The sequence below is a fragment of the Ipomoea nil genome, unplaced genomic scaffold, assembly GCF_001879475.1.
Source record: "Ipomoea nil cultivar Tokyo-kokei standard unplaced genomic scaffold, Asagao_1.1 scaffold3069, whole genome shotgun sequence".
NCBI lineage: Eukaryota > Viridiplantae > Streptophyta > Magnoliopsida > Solanales > Convolvulaceae > Ipomoea > Ipomoea nil.
In genome coordinates this window covers 5618555-5638187 of record NW_017619497.1, presented here as the reverse complement: position 1 = coordinate 5638187, position 19633 = coordinate 5618555, and the positions used below count along the sequence as shown (strand labels likewise).

Sequence of the window (19633 nt, the reverse complement as noted above, 5' to 3'; positions counted from 1 at the left end):
TATTTTTGAGTTAAATGGCCTAATTGCACTTTGATGTACAGTTCAGTGACCTATTTGACCCTTATTTCTATATTATATTCACCAGCATCAGTCAACCATTCCTAGTAATTCTTAAGAGTAAATACCACCTATGGTCCCTCGAGTTTGGTGGCATCGCCATCAATGGTCCCTAACTTCCATAATTATCATCCGTCATCCTCCGAGTTGTGAAAAGTTACCTTCTAGCGTCCTTCCGTTACTTCCTCCCGTCTTAACCGTCAAAATGGAGGGTAATATTGTCATTTGACTTATACGAAAAGAGTTAATACCAGCCAAGGTCCCTCGAGTTTGGTGGTTTGGCCATCTTTAGTCCCAAACAATATTAAAGAAAGTTGGTGGTTTCTCAACTTCCAACTCGAACTCCCTCTTCTCATATACAATATTAAAGAAAATTTACAAATGTATAGTATTCTCCTCTTCAATTTCTCTCAACGCCATTACCTACATATTAGCAAAATTCATTAGGGGTGTTCTATCGGTTAACCGTTCGGTTAACCGAACTGAATTAATCGAATTTTTTTTCTTTAACCGAACTGAAGTTTGCTCTACCGAATTCACCGAACCGAAATTTTTTTCGATTAATCGGCCGGTTAACCGAACTTTTTAAAGCTAAAATTTAAAATTCTAAAAATAACACCTAAAATAATAAATCCAATTAAAATAAAATACATATCATAATAAATTCATAACAAAATATACAAAAACATTAATTATAAACTCCAAACATCCATAACTTCAAATTAGTATATATATATATATATATATATATATATATATATATATATATATATATATATATATATATATATATATATATATATATATATATATATATATATATATATATTAAAAACTTCGGTTAACCGACCTTTCGAACTGAATTAACCGTTAACCGAAGTTTTAAAATTCCTTTAACCATTAACCTAACCGAAAAAGTTTGGTTCGAAAACGGTTAACCGAACTTTGTCGGTTCAGTCGGTTAACCGAAAATTATCCGAAGTTTGCACACCCCTAGAATTCATATATATTCACACAAATTTTTTTATGATATGATAATGAGAGAAGAAATTTAAACCTGGGAATAGTGGTATTGAGCAGCCGGATACTCTTTAATATACATCTTGTGGAAATCCGTGGGAGGAAGAAGCAGAAAATGCTTCTCCCCAGTGATCACGTTGTATAGATTTTCATAATGATCTTGTGGAATGTTGTCTCCGACAAATCATTCCCAATCCAGAGGTTCACGACATCAGGAAGGCATCCCAGGGCCGCGGATGCCCAGGAAAAATGGGGCTCACAGTCCGAACCGAGAGCTTCATACTCCGAACGGAAGCAATCATTCTGTTGCTGCAGGTAAGCGATGGTGGAACTGTTGTCTGATTGGAGAACCTTTGACAGAGCGTCAGGGAAAGAAAGCTGCTCGACATGTGCTGAGGCGAAGCAGAGGGAAGAAGGAGAGGTAGGAAGGGAGGTAACGGAGTCAGCTCGGACGGTTGGGGTAAGGTGGAGGGAAACAGTGGAGGAGGAGAGGGCGTCGAGGAGGTACTGGGTAGAGTGCCAGAGAGTGGTGGCTGGCCAGTGGTTGATGGCGGAGGAGATGAGGCATGACTTGTTGGGGGAAACATAGTCGCGGAGGAAATGAAGAGGCGTAGGTGGACAGAGGAGGCGGTCGATTTGAGAGGTCGTGCCTAAACTTGAAGGACCTTGGTTTGACAATAGAATCTTGCTAAGATATCCAATTCCATCCTTGAGCACCCAACCTTGGGACTAAAGATGGCCAAACCACCAAACTCGAGGGACCTTGGCTGGTATTAACTCTTTTCGTATAAGTCAAATGACAATATTACTCTCCATTTTGACAGCTGAGACGGGAGGAAGTAATGGAAGGACGCTAGAAGGTAACTTTTCACAACTCTGAGGATGATGGATGATAATTACGGAAGTTAGGAACCATTGATGGTGATGCCACCAAACTCGAGGGACCATTTGTGGTATTTACTCTAATTCTTAATAACAGTTAAAAAAGATTCACAACAGTGAATATGTTTGACCTACTCATCATCAAACAATTTCATCTTTGAAAGCCTAATCAATCAACACGTTTCACTACTTCAAACACTTTTATTTCTAATATGAAAAATAGCAACACTATATATATATATATATATATATATATATATATATATATGTGTGTGTGTGTGTGTGTGTGTGTGTGTGTGTGTGTGTGTGTGTGTGTGTGTGTGTGTGTGTGTGTGTGTGTGTGTGTGTGTGTGTGTGTGTATATACTAGTTTTTTACGCGCATTTGCGCGATTGGGATAATGCCCAATATTTTTTTTTTTAAATAAGTACTTTAAAGTATATTAAGGCAAGATTATATTAGATTGTTCATGCATAGATAATTGAATATTAAATTTGAATATTTAAATAGGCAATTCTAAGTTTACAAATGCAAGTTAATATAGTCAAGATTGATTATAATTGTCAATAAAATAATTGTATAGGTATACTTGAAACCAAATACGGGACATAAGGGAGAGCAAATAAAAATTAGGGCATAAAATATTAAATATATACTAATATTGAAGAGCTAACTGCTGATTGCCAAACAAATACATTGCGAGATATTTTCTCACTTCAATTTGTTGTGTGATTTGAATACTCTTTTTGTCAATAAATCCCCAAGTAGTTAATATGATTGGCTTAATTTTTTTAATTTTTTTTAAAATTATTATTATTATTATTATTATTATTATTATTATTATTATTATTATTATTATTATTATTATTATTATTATTATTATTATTATTATTATTATGTATACCCTTAGGTCATTTTACATGTTAATATAAACAGTTATTTTTTTCAAATATCTTTTTATCAACTGTTGATATAATTCGCTGGTTAAATTCGCTAACGCTAACCGCTAACTGCTGATTGTCAAACAAGGACATTGCGAGGTAGTTCTCATTTCAAATTGTTGTGTTATTTGAATATTCTCTTTGTCAACAAATCACTCAAGTAGTTAATATGATTGACTTTATTAATTATATTTTAAAAAATTTTTCATTGTATTAATAAAATACTTGGTAAATAAATATATAGCATTATTTTGTATTATAACTTTGATATTTAATTAAAAAATAGTGCACAAAAAAGATAATAGACAATGTAGTGAATATAATCAATTGATGAATTTGAATGTATAGAATTTTTTACATTTGAGAAATATAAAGACAATATAACTAATAAAATTATTTCTCTTAATTAATTTATTGATAATGTGAATAATTTTTTTTTAGTAAAGGCATTTAGGGACAATGTAGCAAATATAATCAATTGATGAATTTGAATGTAACGAATTTTTATATTGGAGAAAAATAAATACAATATAACTAATGGAATTATTTCTCTTATTTAATTTATTGATAATACTTTGTTTTGAATAAAGACATTGTAGACACATAATTCTAAATTAAAGAAATGCATATGTATTATTTTTTGTTATAGCTACTAAATTATTATTTATAATTTAATAAGAGTAAAATAGAGTACTAATTATGCCAACTTTGATTAGGATGAGATTCGAACCTAAGACCTTTCTTATCGAAATCAATGAGTAAGTTAACGGTGAACTAACAGAAATTAACGGAAAAGATAATATTTAACGGAAAAGTTAACGGAAAATCATATTCATTAAGGATAAATTAGGAAATTTTAAGAACAAGAATAAAATCTGATCAATCTGAGCCATTCATTTGATTAAAAAACATGACCGCCATTTTTTCTACCTATTATAGGGCTAACTCTCTTGGGTTCTTATTAGTATAGTAGATAGTAGATAGTAGATAGTATATATATATATATATATATATATATATATATATATATATATATATATATATATATATATATATGTATTTTTAAAATTTTATTTTTCATTATTTCTAAATATATCTTTATTGAATCACGAAAAAGTGAATTGAACCAGAAATTCAAGAGTACGTAGCTATTATTCCATGCTTAATTTGTAAAGATTGTATGAAATTAAAATAGAAATAATTGGTAGATATTTGAAGGATCGGGTTCAATATATTGTCATCAAAATTTGGCGTTGGCTGCTATGTAAGTATAAACGAAATAAATTTGCGCTTTATTTACTAGTTATAATTTCTGTCGTAGTAATAAACATTTTATCCTATCCTGACAATTGGTAATTACTACATAAGTATTCCACTAGCTATATATTTTAACATAGTAATAAGTGCTTAATTCTTACAGCTTATAATTTATAACTTTTCTTTTCAAACAAACCAAAACTGAAACTAAGAAATATTTGTTTTGGAATATCGAATTTGATTCCAATTAGGACTTTAATTTAATTAATTGAATTTTCATTCAATTTTCAAACGTTAGACTAATTTAAATAGCTAGCAAGCTTAGAAGTACCACTCTGATCTCACTAGTAAAGTAAATGAATTTTAAAGTTGGACCCAGCTTACAAACTGCTTTAAACTGTTGGAATGAATTTCCATCCGCTACTTTCATTTGTCAACCTCAAAAAAAAATCAAATAAAGAGAACTATTGGAATGAATTTCCAACTTTCCGCTACTTTCATTTGTCAACCTCAAAGAAAAATCAAAGAAATTAAAGAGAAACATGACAATTTTGAATTTTCCAACTTTTATATGAGAAAAATAGTTCTGAGAGTTGTGACAAACCTTAAGTCTATTTATAAAAATCTACAAGACTTGTGGTTCTATCACCCAAAAAAAAAAAAAAAAAAAAAAAAAAAAAAGAAGAGGATTTTGAGGTTATAACGTCATTATCAATGTCATTTTAACATATTTGTTGATGAATGACAAAATATGGTCATATCACAAAAATGTTAAGGGATGTTTTGAAAAAAAAAAAAACTAAAAATGAAATGATATATAAATTTAGGACAAAAAATGACTTAACACTTAGAACTAAATAGACTAAAGACCCTTATATTTAAGATCATTTAAATAGTTTGGTTGACAGATGACAAAAAATGATCATGTCACAATAATATTAAGACCAAAAATATATTTTTTGAAAGAAAATACTAAAAATTAACTGACACTTATAAATTTAAAACATAGAATGGAATTATCTCTTATAAAAAAAAATTGTAAATTTCATTATTTTATAGAAAAAATTTATCTAATAATAACACTAAACGAGTAAACCATGTAAACATTGAACTCAACAAGAGTCACAATCATACTGTTGGAAAAAACTAGCTATGATGTGGAGTGTGGGCAACAAATTAATTTGTCCGTCGTTAAAGATCATTAATGTTATTAGACTTGACTGAGTCAGTCAATCGACATTTTTGACTAGTTCCAACAGCTTAATTTTAGAGATAATTATATTTTTGTCCTAAATTTATAGGTGACAGTTGATTTTTTGTCAATTTTTTTTATCAGAATAAACTCATTTGATCATAGTATTATTGTGGCATGACCATTTTTCGTTCTCCGTCAATAAAATTATTGAAATACCGTTAAATACAAGGACATTTTGATCTTTTTTTATTTTTATTTTTTATTTTTTTATTTTTTATTTTTTATTTTTTATACAAAGTATGTTACCCTCTATATTTTTTACATTTATTTTTTTTGAAAATATTCATAATTGAAGACCAAAATGTCCTTGTATTTAACAAAATTTAAATTGTTTTGTTGATAGATGAAAAAATGATCATGTCACAATAATACTAGGACTAAAAGTTGATGTTTTAAAGAAAAGAACTAAAAGTGGACTGTCACCTATAAATTTAGGACCAAAAATAAAATTAATTCTTAATTTTATAAGTCTTATTTAACAAAAGAAAATTTACATATAAGTAATACTATGTACTAAATCAATTGAAACGTGCCGTTGATTGTTATATAAGTATAAGCAAAATAATTTTGCACATTCTCTACTAGATATATATAATTTTTGTCGTAATGGTATCCTAACTATTGGTAACTAATACATAAATATAAATAAAATAAAATTACGGATTTGCTACTAACTTGTAACTCTGTAGGCTTGTGCAAGTTGAGGAAGCTTGAAGAGTTGGATTTGAGTGTAAATGGATTTCAAGGAAAAACACCTTCATGTCTTGGCAATATGACATCCCTTCATGCCCTTATTTTAAAACAAAATTACTTGACCGGAACACTTCCTTCTGTTGTCTTTTCTACTCTAACTTCACTCACACATCTCTCCTTATCTTTAAACTACTCTGAAGGTTCTTTAATTTCTCGTTCAATTCATTTGGGAACAATTCCAAACTTGAGATCTTTCAACTTGACAACCTTAGTAGTAACTTGACAATAGATACTGAAAATCCACATTGGATGCCGCAACCTCAGATCAATGTATTTCGATTAACCAACTGTAAACTCAATAAGCCTGATGGGAATTTACCAGTGACGAAACATTGAAAAAATATATATTGCTTTATCTTCGTAGGCGTTATATCATCTTCTCATCCAATCTTTTTATGCGTCTCTGGGGCATAGTTCAATGATCGAAAGTCTGAGTGTGAGTGTAGACATGTAGTGCCGAGCAATTACTCGGGTTCGGATTGCGGATCTTAGTTTGGGAAAAAAGCAAAGCACTCCGACCTTGTGTCACTGAGGTACATCTTAGATTGGTAACTACTACACAAGTATAAGAAAATAAAATTACGCATTTATTACTAGCTATATATTTTAACAATAAGTGCTTAATTCTTACTGCGTGCTTATAATTTATAACTTTTCTTTTTTCAAACAAACCAAAACTGAAACTAAGTGTGTGTGTTTGGTTGATGGGTTTTGCTCACAGGAATGAGCATGAAAGTTATTGTTATTGTTTGGTTGATAGGTTTTAGAACACTATTATAAGTCAAATACCCTATTAATTGAAAAATCTATACCCAAATTAAATAAGGGTTTCATCCCCTTATTCTTTTTCAAACACTACTATTAGTAACTATTCTTATTCCACCCTACTACCAAACATGCTAAATACTTTCACCAAAACCCATTACTATTACCAAATATTTGATACTCATTCGATTTCGATTCCTATGTGCGAACCAAACACACCCTAAGAAATATTTGTTTTGGTATCGAATTTGATTCCAGTTAGGATTTTAATTAATTGAATTTTCACTCAATTTTTTAAACGTTAGACTAATTTAAATTTGATGCACACATAGAAGAGTCAAATATCCAGCCACGGATTGTAAATAAAATAGCTAGCAAGCTTAGAAGTTAGAAGTACCACTCTCACTGGTAAAGTAAATCAATTTAAAGTTGGAATCAGCATACAAACAGTTTTAAACTATTGGAATATAATGAATTTCCGCTACTTTCATTTGTCAACCTCAAAGAAAAATCAAAGAAAGAGAACTATTGGAATGAATTTCCGGCTTTCCACTACTTTCATTTGTCAACCTCAAAGAAAAATCAAAGAAAGAGAAACATGACAATTTTGAATTTTCCAACTTTTAAATGAGAACAATAGTATTGAGAATTGTGACAAACCTAAGTTTAGTGTATAAGTCTATTTATAAAAATCTACAAGATTTGTGGTTCTATTACTAGTGGCGGATCCAGAAAATAATGTGAGTGGGGGCGTACTTAACTTGAGATCTCATTCCTAAGAAAAAATTGCATCTTTCACAATTTTGTTTGAAGAATTCACCACGACTTTAGAATTGTCAATGGCAAAATACCAAACATCTATAATATGATTCAAATACATTATAAATTATAATACAATATTTATGATAGACTACAAGATAATTTTCTTTGAATAGAAAAGACATTATATTCATAAATACTTTAATTTTAATTTTCTTTTAATTAGATTAACTTTAAATTATTCTAAATTAATTTGAATACGATGTAGTATAATATAAACTTGTTGACTATATTAAGTAAATGATTTACAAAAAAGCAGACTTACAAAAATATTTAATTTATTGAATGGTGAGAAGAGTTAAAATAAAGAAAAGAAGCTAAAATATACATGAAAAAAAATAGAATTTAAAAAATACATTTAATTTGTTGAAAGGTAGGAAGAGCTAAAATAAAGACAAGTTAAAACATATAAAAATGCTATGGGTGAGTTTTGAACCTCAAACACTCCATTCCATGTTTAAGATTCAACCCACTGATCTACTAAACACTTTAATAACTTATCTGTGTACTTATATATTAGTAGAAAGAGTTGAGGGGGGGGGGGGGTGCCATTGTGGCTCCGCCAATGTCTATTACCAAGAAAAAAAGAAGGATTTTAAAGTTAGTAGCATCATTTTCATGATTTTTTTTTAATGAAGTAGTGTTGGATTTGAAGGCTTATTTGGGTGCAACATACTTAAGTAGTATATATTTTCATGACTTTTTTTTTTTTAAGAACATTGTTGGTTTTTGGGTTTTCGGGCCCAAGGAGGTCCAACACAACCTGTGGTTGGTGGATTCACCTTTCATAATAAGGCTACTAAAATAGAAGAAATATGACTCGATGATTTTTACGTGGAAACCGAAAGGTGAAAACCACGGGTCTTTTTGGGCGGTGCCAAGCCTAATTCCACTATGTATTTTGTAGGTGTCTTTGTACATGTTGTATGGCTATTTTGTATATAGAGATGGAGTATGCTTCTTTGTGGTAAAATGGAGTCTTCTTGATAATCTTCTTGTTGTGTATGTGAATTGCCTTCTCTTGGGAGAGTGGTGTAGGAAGAGTGCTTGTACATATGAATGAATGATGTGTTTCGTTAGAGAAGAAAGAATAGTGAGTGGGAGAATAGTACTTGGGAGAGTCCTCCCACATATAGATGAATGAGTGGATGCCCCCTTTTCTTCTTGTCTTCCCTTCCTTTTTATAGCTGGCCCATCCCAAAAGTGTCCGTTGGACATTTAGTAGGGTAGTGATGGGTGATAATTAGGGTAGTAAGTAAGGGTTTAAGTGGGGGGTTATGGATAATAATAATAATAATTAGATATTTGACTAGTGGTAATAAGTGGGGTAATAAGTGGGAGGTTAGGAATGGTGGGGTAGTAAATAGGATCTTAAGGGTAGATAATTAGGAATTTAATAGGGGCTAACGGCTAGTTTTAGGCCGACCCTCTACCTGTGTCGATTCCACACTCGCCGCCGACTCCTCGGTTTGACCCGTATCCCTTTTGGGTTTGCTCCATTTTCTTCTTGGGCTTCTCTTCTTCTTGGGATTTATCTACTTTCTTCTTGGGCCCCGAGCCCATGGGGTTCACACCCCATCAAACATGACTATAATTTTTGTTGTAAAGAATTTTGATGTTTAAATATATTTTCAATTTGAAATTTAGTGTGTCCATTAATTTGTTGATGACATATAATTTATTTACAAGAGGTATAAATAAAATTATGGTAATATAAAAATAATAAAAACATTCCATATGATTTAAGATTTTCCTACCAACAATTGGAAGGAAAATTACAAAATATAATATGAGTTTTCCGTCCAACATTGGTCGGAATTTCCGACCAATGCACGTAGTTGGACGGAATTTCCGCCCAATGCACGTGGTTGGACGGAAATTCCCACGTTTTAAAAATGGTGGGTTACTCGCCGGAATTTCCGTCCAATTTTTGTTTGTTGGTTGCTATTTACGACCAAAAATCGTAGTTGGACGGAATTTCCAACGGAGGTTTTTTTTTTGAACGTTCCTTTTGGTCGGTATGTTGGATGGAAATGTCATTTCCGACCAATATATCGCGTTTTCCCTGACCTGTAAATCATGGTAAATCAGCTAAAGCACAGAGACTAGACCTTTGCTTAACTCCCTCACTTCTTTGAGAGGCTGACCTGTAAACCATGGTAACTCAGCTAAAGCACAGAGACTAGACCTTTGAGAGGCTGACTTGTAAACCATGGTAACTCAGCTAAAGCACAGAGACTAGACCTTTGCTTTACTACGCACACCGAGCCCCCTCACTTTGAAAGGTTAGTTGCTCCCACACTGCCGCTGGCGAGATTCGATCGCTGGTCATTCTTCTCAAATTTTACCCCTATGACACTTTGAGCTGCCCATGCGGGCTACGTGGAATCATATGTGGCAGGTGACTTGAAAGTAACATGCTATTATAAGTCAAATAAGTTAATTGCACATTTGCACTATTTTAACAAGTTAATTTAGGATTTAATTGAAGATTTTTTATTTTTTTTGTTAGTTCGAGGGGCTAATTACACTTTGAGATATAGTTGGAGAGTCTATTTGACTTTTATCTTAAAACAAATATTAAAAATGAACTGGCACTTATAAATTTAGGATAAAGAATAGAATTAATTCTCATAAAAAAATATATGGTAAATTTCATTATTTTATACAAAAAAGTTATCTAATAATAACACTAAACCATGTAAATATTGAACTAGATCAACAAGAGTCACAATCATAACGTTGGACTAAACTATGGTGTGGAGTGAGGGTCAACATATTAATTTGTCCGTCGTTGAAGATCATTAATGTTATTAGACTTGACTAAGTCAATCGACGACATATTTGACTAGTTCCGCTTAATTATATTTTAGAAGTCTTATTTAACAAAAGAAAATTTACATAAGTAACACTCATACTAAATCAATTCAAACGTGACGTTGATTGTTATGTAAGTATAAACAAAATAAATTTGTACATTCTATATTAGCTATATATAATTTGTGTCATGGTGGTATCCTAATAATTGGTAACTAATACACAAGTATAAGAAAATAAAGTTATGTATTTGCTACTAGCTCACTACTACAAAACATAGCTACTACGATGGTTTTTTTTACACATACACGGTAGTTTTTAATTTGAAGTGTTGAATAAGTGACTAACGTGGTAAATAAATACTTAATCGATGTGTATGTTATCTATATATGGTGGTTAAAAACCGCCGTATAATCATAAACATACATACCGTATAAATGATTTTAAAAAACGACATACCTTATAAGGTGGTTCCGAATAATAACTGCCGTATATAGCAAATTTACACATTACATATATACTTTATAAGGCGGTTCTGAATAATAACTGCCGTTTAAGGTGACGTAAGTATAACAAAATATATTAGATGACTGTTATTTAAAAAACGTCGTCTATTAAGTGACGTAGTATATCATTTCTATAGTAATGTAAGTATAGATTTTTTGGTTAGATCACAGAGTGTCCAGAGTAGTTCTTAGTTATAGGAGATATTTTTAAGCTCGTAATGTACTCAAACTAATCTCAATTTGCACCAAACTAGCCCAATTTAATGAGCAAAATGTTAAGGGCTTAATTCTTACTGCTTATATTATAGATTTTAAAGTAGTACGTGGTAAGTGATTAAATCTTACTGCTTATAATTTATAACTAAGAAATATTCGTTTCGGAATATTGAATGTGATTTCAATTAGGACTTTAAATAATTGAATTTTCACTCTTTTTTTTTCTTTTTTTTTTTTAATGTTAGACTAATTTAAATTTGATGCACACACAGAAGAGTCCAATTAATATCCCGCCACTGCTTCGTAAATAAAATAGCTAGCAAGCTTAGAAGTACCACTCTAGCTCACTAGTAAAGTAAAACAATAATTTCAAAGTTGAATCTATCAGCTTACAAAGTGATTTAAACTATTGGAATGAATTTCCGCTACTTTCATTTGTCAACATCAAAGAAAATTCAAAGAAAGAGAAACATGCCAACTTTTGGTGTTATTGTTAGCATATATATATATATATATATATATATATATATATATATTTACATATACATCCTTAAGTACCAATATAATATCCGGTCTTGTAATAATATTCTAGTTATTAATATTATTAGTATGGAGAATCGTTGTGTGTTTTGTTTGTGGATATTATTGTTAAGCTGTGTGGTAGTTATTGAGGTGCAGGGGTGTGATGAAGAAGAAAGAATAGCACTTTTGAGACTAAGAGATGCCTTTAACGGAACCACTGCCCTTTCTTCTTGGGGTGATGGAAAAGAAACGGATTGCTGCATGTGGGAAAGAGTCAACTGTGACCAATCCAATCACCATGTCATCCAACTCTCCCTTGCCGATATTTGGCTTTCGAGTTCTGATGATTTTTTCCTAAATGCTTCGCTATTTCTTCCATTCCGAGAACTACAGAATCTGAGCTTACGTTTAAACACAATACGAGGATTCCATGAGGTACTAAACTTAAGCAAGTTGCAGGTTTTGGATTTAAGCTCCAATTGGTTTGATGAAATTCCAAGTTTAGGTTTACTGCGCTCACTTAGGATCCTTAATATGAAACAAAACGACATCAATACTTGGTCTCACTTTGAAGGTGCGTCAAATATTATTATAATTCATTTTCAATTCATGGATAGTACGCTCTGTCTAGCTAGCTTTCTTAATTTTGTATTTTGTTGCATAATAACACAATAATCCACATATATATTTTTGTAGAGCTAACAACCCTGAAACATCTGGAGCTGCTCAATTTTGCTTTTAATGATCTGAGCGGAAAAATTCCACAATCCCTTGGATCCTTAGCCTCTTTAAAGTTTTTGTCATTCCAGAACAATTGGCTAATAAGTGGCTCCTTGAAAGATGGAGGTAATTCATTAATCTTAGTATGTATCTGTGTTAGTTGTGGGTTTCCTTTCTGCATCCCAACTTGAATAGTACTTCATTCCGTTGCCCAAGTTTTTTTGTTTTGTTTTGTTGTTGTTGTTGAAGGCTAGGGGTTAAAATTCTATTTCAGTAGTTTCTTATTAGCTCTAATTAACTTGTAACTCTGTAGGCTTGTGCAAGTTGAGGAAGCTTGAAGAGTTGGATTTGAGTGTAAATGCTTTTGAAGGAAGAATCCCTTTATGTTTTGGCAATTTGACATCCCTCCGTACCCTTGTTCTTAAACAAAATCACTTGACCGGACCACTTCCTTCTGATGTCTTTTCTACTCTAACTTCACTCGCATATCTCTCCCTATCTTTAAACTATTTTGAAGGTTCTTTCTCGTTCAACTCATTTGGGAACAATTCCAAACTTGAGATCTTTGAACTTGACAACCTTATTAGTAGCATGACAATAGATACGGAAAACCCACATTGGATGCCGCAACCTCAGATCAAAGTATTTCGATTAACCAACTGTAAACTCAATGAGCCTGACAAGAATCTACCTAGTTTCCTGTTAAAGCAACGTGAGTTGAGAGTCCTTGACCTTAGACATACAGGGGTGAGAGAAATATTTCCAACCTGGTTGCTTATCAATAACTCAAATTTGGAATTTCTCAGCCTTGCAGGCAATTTCCTAACCGGACCTTTCACATACAACAACCATATTCAATCAAAGAATGGATATCTCAGTTGGTTAGATGTTTCTATGAATCAAATTCAGGGGGTACTTCCATATTCTATTGGTGTTTCTTTCCCAAATCTGACCCTCTTGAACATGTCTATGAATGCAATACAAGGTGGTATTCCTCCGTCTATGGGGGAATTGAAACAACTACAATTGTTAGACTTGTCAAACAATAATTTGTCAGGAGAACTGCCAAAAGAATTTGTCCAGGGATGTATCAAGTTGCAATTTTTGAAGTTAGAAAACAACAATTTGCAAGGTCAAGTTCTTCCTACAAATTCAAACCTGAGTAGCCTTCTGTATTTGCGTTTGGAAAACAACCGCTTTTCGGGTGAGCTCTCTCGTGGCCTATTAAATAGCATGTGGTTGGAATTGTTAGATTTGAGCAACAACTCAATCACAGGCGAAATTCCTGACTGGATTGGAAACCTTTCAGGACTCAGCTCAATAATTTTGTCTAATAATTTTCTACGAGGTCCTATACCAATGAGTTTTTGCAAGATGAAGGAACTGAGCTTTTTAGATTTGTCAAAAAATAAACTTACTGAGACCATACCTGCTTGTTTGGATGTCTCATCACTGAGATACTTGCATTTGCATGGCAATGAATTTACTGGATTTCTGCCAAAACTTTTGTCGGAAGCTTCCTCACTTGTGACACTCGATATGAGAGACAATAACTTATCTGGCACACTTCCTACTTGGATAAGTTCACTCTCAAATTTAAGGTTTCTTCTCCTTGGTGGGAATCAATTCCAAGGTTCTATCCCTTCCCAACTCTGTGACCTTAGGAATGTTAGCATGCTAGATCTTTCCTCAAATCATCTTTCTTCGGTTTTGCCTTCTTGCCTGCATAAATTACTGTTTGGGAGCAAAACAACCTTTAATCCCATGCTTGAGCCTAGGGTCTACGGATGGACCAGAACTTGGGGTCTGAGAACATACTTGTACGAAAGCCAAATTCAAATAGACATATACTTGGAATCCGATTATACGGCTTCAGATGAGGAAGAAGAAGTGGAATTTATAACAAAAAGCAGGTCTGAATCATACAAAGGAAACATACTGAACTACATGTCTGGAATGGATCTTTCCTTCAATAATTTTACTGGTCCAATTCCTCAAGAGATCGGGTACCTGAGTGATATCCACACTTTGAACTTATCAAACAATCACTTCACAAGCTCTATCCCAACTACATTCTCCAACTTAAAGCAGATAGAATGTTTAGACTTGTCTCACAATAGATTGAATGGCCAAATACCTCAAGACTTGATAGAATTGAACTTTCTGACAATATTTTCTGTGGCATTCAACAATTTATCAGGTAGAATACCCGACAAGAGGCAGTTCTTAACATTTGAAAACATCAGTTATGAAGGTAACCCTTTACTTTGTGGACAATTGTTGGGGAAAAGTTGCAGCAGCTCTAGCACAGAACCATCTTCAGAGACAATTATACAGAATAATGATGATCCATTCAAAGAGACATTTTTGTGGAGTTTTATAGCATCATATAGTGTAGCATTTATAGCTTCTGTTGTTGTTTTCCTATGTTGTACTGACTATTCAGAACGGCTACTTGAGTATGTTCGTGCAAAATTTATAGTTTCTCTTTCTAATGTAAGTTAATAACAGTGTATGTGATATAATAAAACATTTCCTGTTCAGTCCACTAAATCTATGTACTTATACAATAATGATATATTTATCATTTTCCTATTGGGTTTACCACTAATCGTTGCAAACTACACATGGCCAAATTGAAACTTAAGCACCCAATATGATCGAAAGAAATTACAATTATTGTTGAGTGGCTAAAGGGTGGAACTGTACTAATTCTTAGAAAAATTAACATATGTACACGCACAACACAACTTTCAAAGAAGAGTGCCTATATACCATCTCGGGCCGTTGCCTTTGAGGCCTCGTTTAGCCAATACTATTTATGTAGCGGTATTTAGTGTAAGACTTCTGTTAGATTAAAGTTAAATTTGTGGTATAGAGTTTTAAATTTTATGAGTAATTTCCAAAAAAATTGTAAGATAAAAGAAACGATACCACGGAAGGAATTTAAAAAATTTGGACAAGAAAATTTTAAAGCAGTTATACTAAATTCACTGATAAAAGAATTGAAATAAAACAAAATTTCTAGGACTTGCAAAACAAAATTTGACTTAGAAATCTGATGTGTATTTCACTATTCGTACTTAGCATGGCAGTTCTAAGATGGAGAAGGACAAAATAAATAAACTTAGAATTGCATATTCTGTGATACGGGTTCACAAGAGAAGGAAACAGAGCCTTATTCATACACTATATTACCACATTACATAAACTGTTATTTAATTTACACGCAAACTGGAAATAGAAAACTACAATTACATTTTGCTTGAACATACCTAAGCAGTCGTTCTAAATGGTTACTACAGCATAGGAAACCAATAACGGAAGCTATAAATGCCACAATGTATGATGCTATAAAACTCCACACAAATGTATCTTTGAACGGGTCAGTCTCCTCTATAATTGACTCTGAAGATGGCTCAATGTTATAGCTGGTGCAGCTTTTCCCCAACAATTGTCCACAAAGTAAAGGGTTACCTTCATAACTGATGTTTTCGAATGTTAAGAACTGCTTCTTGTCTGGTATTCTACCGGATAGATTGTTGAATGCCACATAAAATATTGATAGAAAGTTCAATTCTATCAATTCTTGAGGTATTTGGCCATTCAATCTATTGTGAGACAAGTCCAAACATTCTATCTGCTTTAAGTTGGAGAATGTAGTCGGGATAGAGCCTGTGAAGTGGTTGTGTGATAAGTTCAAAGTGTGAATATTACTCAAGTACCCGATCTCTTGAGGAATTGAACCAATTAAGTTGTTGAAGGAAAGATCAATCCCAGACATGTAGTTCAATATATTTCCTTTGTATGATTCAGACCTACTTTTTGTTACAAATTCCACTTCTTCTTCCTCATCTGAAGCTCTGTAAATGGACGCCAAGTATAGGTCTATTTGAAGCCGGGTTTCATACGAGTATGTACTTAAAGGAATATAATAAATCTGTTGGTATACATGAGGCCCAAGTGTGGCATCAAGGGCTCTTTTGCTCCCAGCTAGTACTTTATGCAAGCAAGAAGGCAAAAAGGATGAAAGATTATTTGATGAAATATCCAGCATGCTAATATTCCTAAGGTCACAGAATTGGGAAGGGATTGAACCTTCAAGTTGATTTCCTCCTAGAAGAATAAACCTTAAACTTGAGAGTGAACTTATCCAACTAGGAACTCTGCCAGATAAGTTATTGTCTCTCATGTCTAGTGTCACAAGTGAAGAAGCTCCGGACAGAACTTTTGGCACAGATCCAATAAGTTCATTGCCATGCAAATGCAAGTATCTCAGTGACGAGACATCCAAACAGGCAGGTATAGTCTGAGTAAGTTTATTTCTAGACAAGTCTAAAAACCCCAATTCCTTCACCTTGCAAAAGCTCATTGGTATAGGACCTTGTAGGAAATTGTTAGACAAAACTATTGACTTGAGTTGTGGAAGGTATCCAATCCAGTCAGGAATCTTGCCTGTGATTGAGTTGTTGCTCAAATCTAACAATCTCAAAGACATGCTATTTAGCAAGCCACGAGAGAGCTCACCCGAAAAGTGGTTGTTCTCCAGACGTAGATACTGAAGGCTACTCAGGTTTGAATTTGTAGGAAGAACTTGGCCTTGCAAATTGTTGTTTGCTAACGTCAAAATTTCCAATTTGATACATCCCTGGACGAATTCTTCTGGCAGTTCTCCTGACAAATTGTTGTTTGACAAGTCAAGTTGATACAGTTGTGTCAATTCTCCCATAGAGGGAGGAATACCACCCTGTATTGCATTCATAGACATGTTCAAAAGGGTCAGACTTGGAAATGAAACACCTATAGAGTGTGGAAGTACCCCTTGGATTTGATTCATGGATACATCTAACCAGACCAGATATTCATTCTTTGCTTGATGATTGCAATCAAAAGGACCGGTTAGGAAATTGCTTGCAAGGCTGAGAAATTCCATATTTGAGTTGTTGATGAGCAACCAAGTTGGGAATATTTCTCTCATCCCTGTATGGCTAAGGTTAAGGATTCTCAACTCACGTTGCTTTAACAGGAAACTAGGTAGGAGATTCCCAGTATGCTGATTGAGTTTGCAATTCGATAACCGGAATATTTTGATCTGAGGTTGAGGCATCCAAGGTGGGTTTTCAGTGTCCACTATCAAGTTACTATTAAAGTTGTCAAGTTCAAAAATCTCAAGTTTGGAATTCTCCCCAAACAAGTTGAACGAGAAAGAACCTTCAAAGTAGTTGAAAGAAAGAGAGAGATGCTTGAGTGAACTCAGAGTTGAAAAAACAGTAGAAGGAAGTGGCCCGGTCAAATTGTTTGATTTAAGAATAAGGACACGAAGGGATGTCAAATTGCCAAGACACAAAGGTATTCTTCCTTGAAACCTATTCAATTCTAAATCCAACTCTTCAAGCTTCTTCAACTTGCAGAAGCCTGCAGCAGAGTTAAGAATGATAATACTTCAATAAAATTTAACCCGCCCAATCAATAACAAATTTTCTTGTTTAATTTATATACTTTAGAATTTGGGAAATGGAAATTAGACAAATAAAGTTGGAATATAATGGATTCAATGAGAAAGGAGATCCAAAACATACTAAAATTAATGAAATACGTACCTCCATCTGTCAAGGAGCCATTTATTAGATGATTGTGCTCGAATGACAAAAACTTTAAAGATGTCAAGGACCCAAGGGAGTGAGGAATTTTTCCGCTCAGATAATTATAAGCCAAATTGAGCAACTCCAAATCCTTCAAACTTGTTATCTCTACAGAAATAGGTAGATTGCAGTGTTATTATGCATCAAATCAAAAGGCAAACTTAAGAAAGTTAGACGACGACCATGAAAATGAAAATGAAAATGAATTGAATCGATTCAGATCACCTTCAAAGTGAGACCAAGTATTGATGGAGTTAACTTCCATATTAAGGATCCTAAGTGAGCGCAACAAACCTAAACGTGGAATTTCATCAAACCAATTGATACTTAGATCCAAAACCTGCAACTTGCTCAAATTTAGTACTCCATGGAACCCTCGAATGCTGTTAGAATGTAAGCTCAGATTTTGCAGTTCCCGAAAGGGGAGAAATAGCGAAGCATTTAGAAAGAAATGATCAGGAACCGGGAAATCTGGCCTAATATACTCGAGAGAGAGTTGGGTGACATGGTGATTGGATTGGTCACACTTGACACTTTCCCATTTGCAGCAATTCATTTCTTCTTCATCATCACCCCAGGAAGAAAGGGCGGTGGTTCTGTTTGGATAGTTGAGGGCATCTCTTAGCCTCAAAAGTGCACTTCTTTCTTCTTCCTCACACCCACCACTTCCATGAAGTAGCACAAAGCTGAATAATATCCATAAACAAAACATACAAGGGTTATCCATATCAATTAAACAAATAATAATAATAATGAGAAGTACAGTGTTACAAGATGGAATATTATATATTTTAGTGATAAGGATGTATCTGAATTTATATAATGCTAACAATAGATAGCACCCAGGGAGGGAGCCAAAGGGGGCAGGGGTACCTGTCCCTTCATCCCACCACACCTCCATCTCATATATAATCTTTGTATGTATATATAGTACATGTTTTAATATTAATATAAAAGAATTATTAAATGTCAATGAGAAATGAGTTATATTAGTTGGCAAAGCATGTCAAACACCTTGTACTTGGATGGTATGTACTGATCTCTCTTGTGTGGGAGGTCATGAGATTGAATCTTAATAGAGGTGTTGGTGACTCTTTGTGTTTCATTAGATAAATATTTTTATAAAGTTTCGATGTGTATTTTTTGCCCATATCCAATAATATTTACAATTATATTTCTTACGTAATTTATTTATTTTTAAATTATCTCTTTTGTTTTAATTTTTTGCCTTTACTAAAAAAAAATTCTGAATCAGTCCGTACTTCTTCACTCCCTCAATCGAATTTCTGGCTCCGTCCCTACTAGCACCAATATATTATATTAGGAGTGATCTGAGCATATGGTTTAGGGGTCGATTCAATGCTTCGATAGATCGGTTTTTCCTGAAGTTGGAAAAATTGTCATCTTTCTCTTTCTTTCTTTTTCTTTGAAGTTGACGAATGAAAGCAGTGGAAATTTTCGT

The 19633-nt window shown here is 33.1% G+C and overlaps 2 protein-coding genes and 1 pseudogene across 2 annotated transcripts; 1 reads left to right on the top strand and 2 right to left on the bottom strand.

The window, feature by feature from the left end:
* Nucleotides 1–381: 381 nt before the first annotated feature.
* On the bottom strand, nt 382–9962 carry LOC109164793 (annotated as a pseudogene).
* Nucleotides 9963–11829: 1867 nt separating this feature from the next.
* LOC109165309 (LRR receptor-like serine/threonine-protein kinase FLS2) lies at nt 11830–15122 on the top strand. The gene is made up of 3 exons (XM_019314013.1): nt 11830–12383; nt 12506–12655; nt 12843–15122. The coding sequence occupies exons 1-3, from the start codon at nt 11897–11899 to the stop codon at nt 15032–15034; spliced, it is 2829 nt and encodes a 942-aa protein (XP_019169558.1). The 5' UTR covers nt 11830–11896; the 3' UTR covers nt 15035–15122.
* A 525-nt stretch (nt 15123–15647) lies between these two features.
* LOC109165308 (probable LRR receptor-like serine/threonine-protein kinase At4g36180) lies at nt 15648–18969 on the bottom strand. The gene is made up of 3 exons (XM_019314012.1): nt 18397–18969; nt 18130–18279; nt 15648–17944 (listed from the first exon to the last, which is right to left on the bottom strand). The coding sequence occupies exons 1-3, from the start codon at nt 18896–18898 to the stop codon at nt 15753–15755; spliced, it is 2844 nt and encodes a 947-aa protein (XP_019169557.1). The 5' UTR covers nt 18899–18969; the 3' UTR covers nt 15648–15752.
* Between the last annotated feature and the right edge of the window lie 664 nt (nt 18970–19633).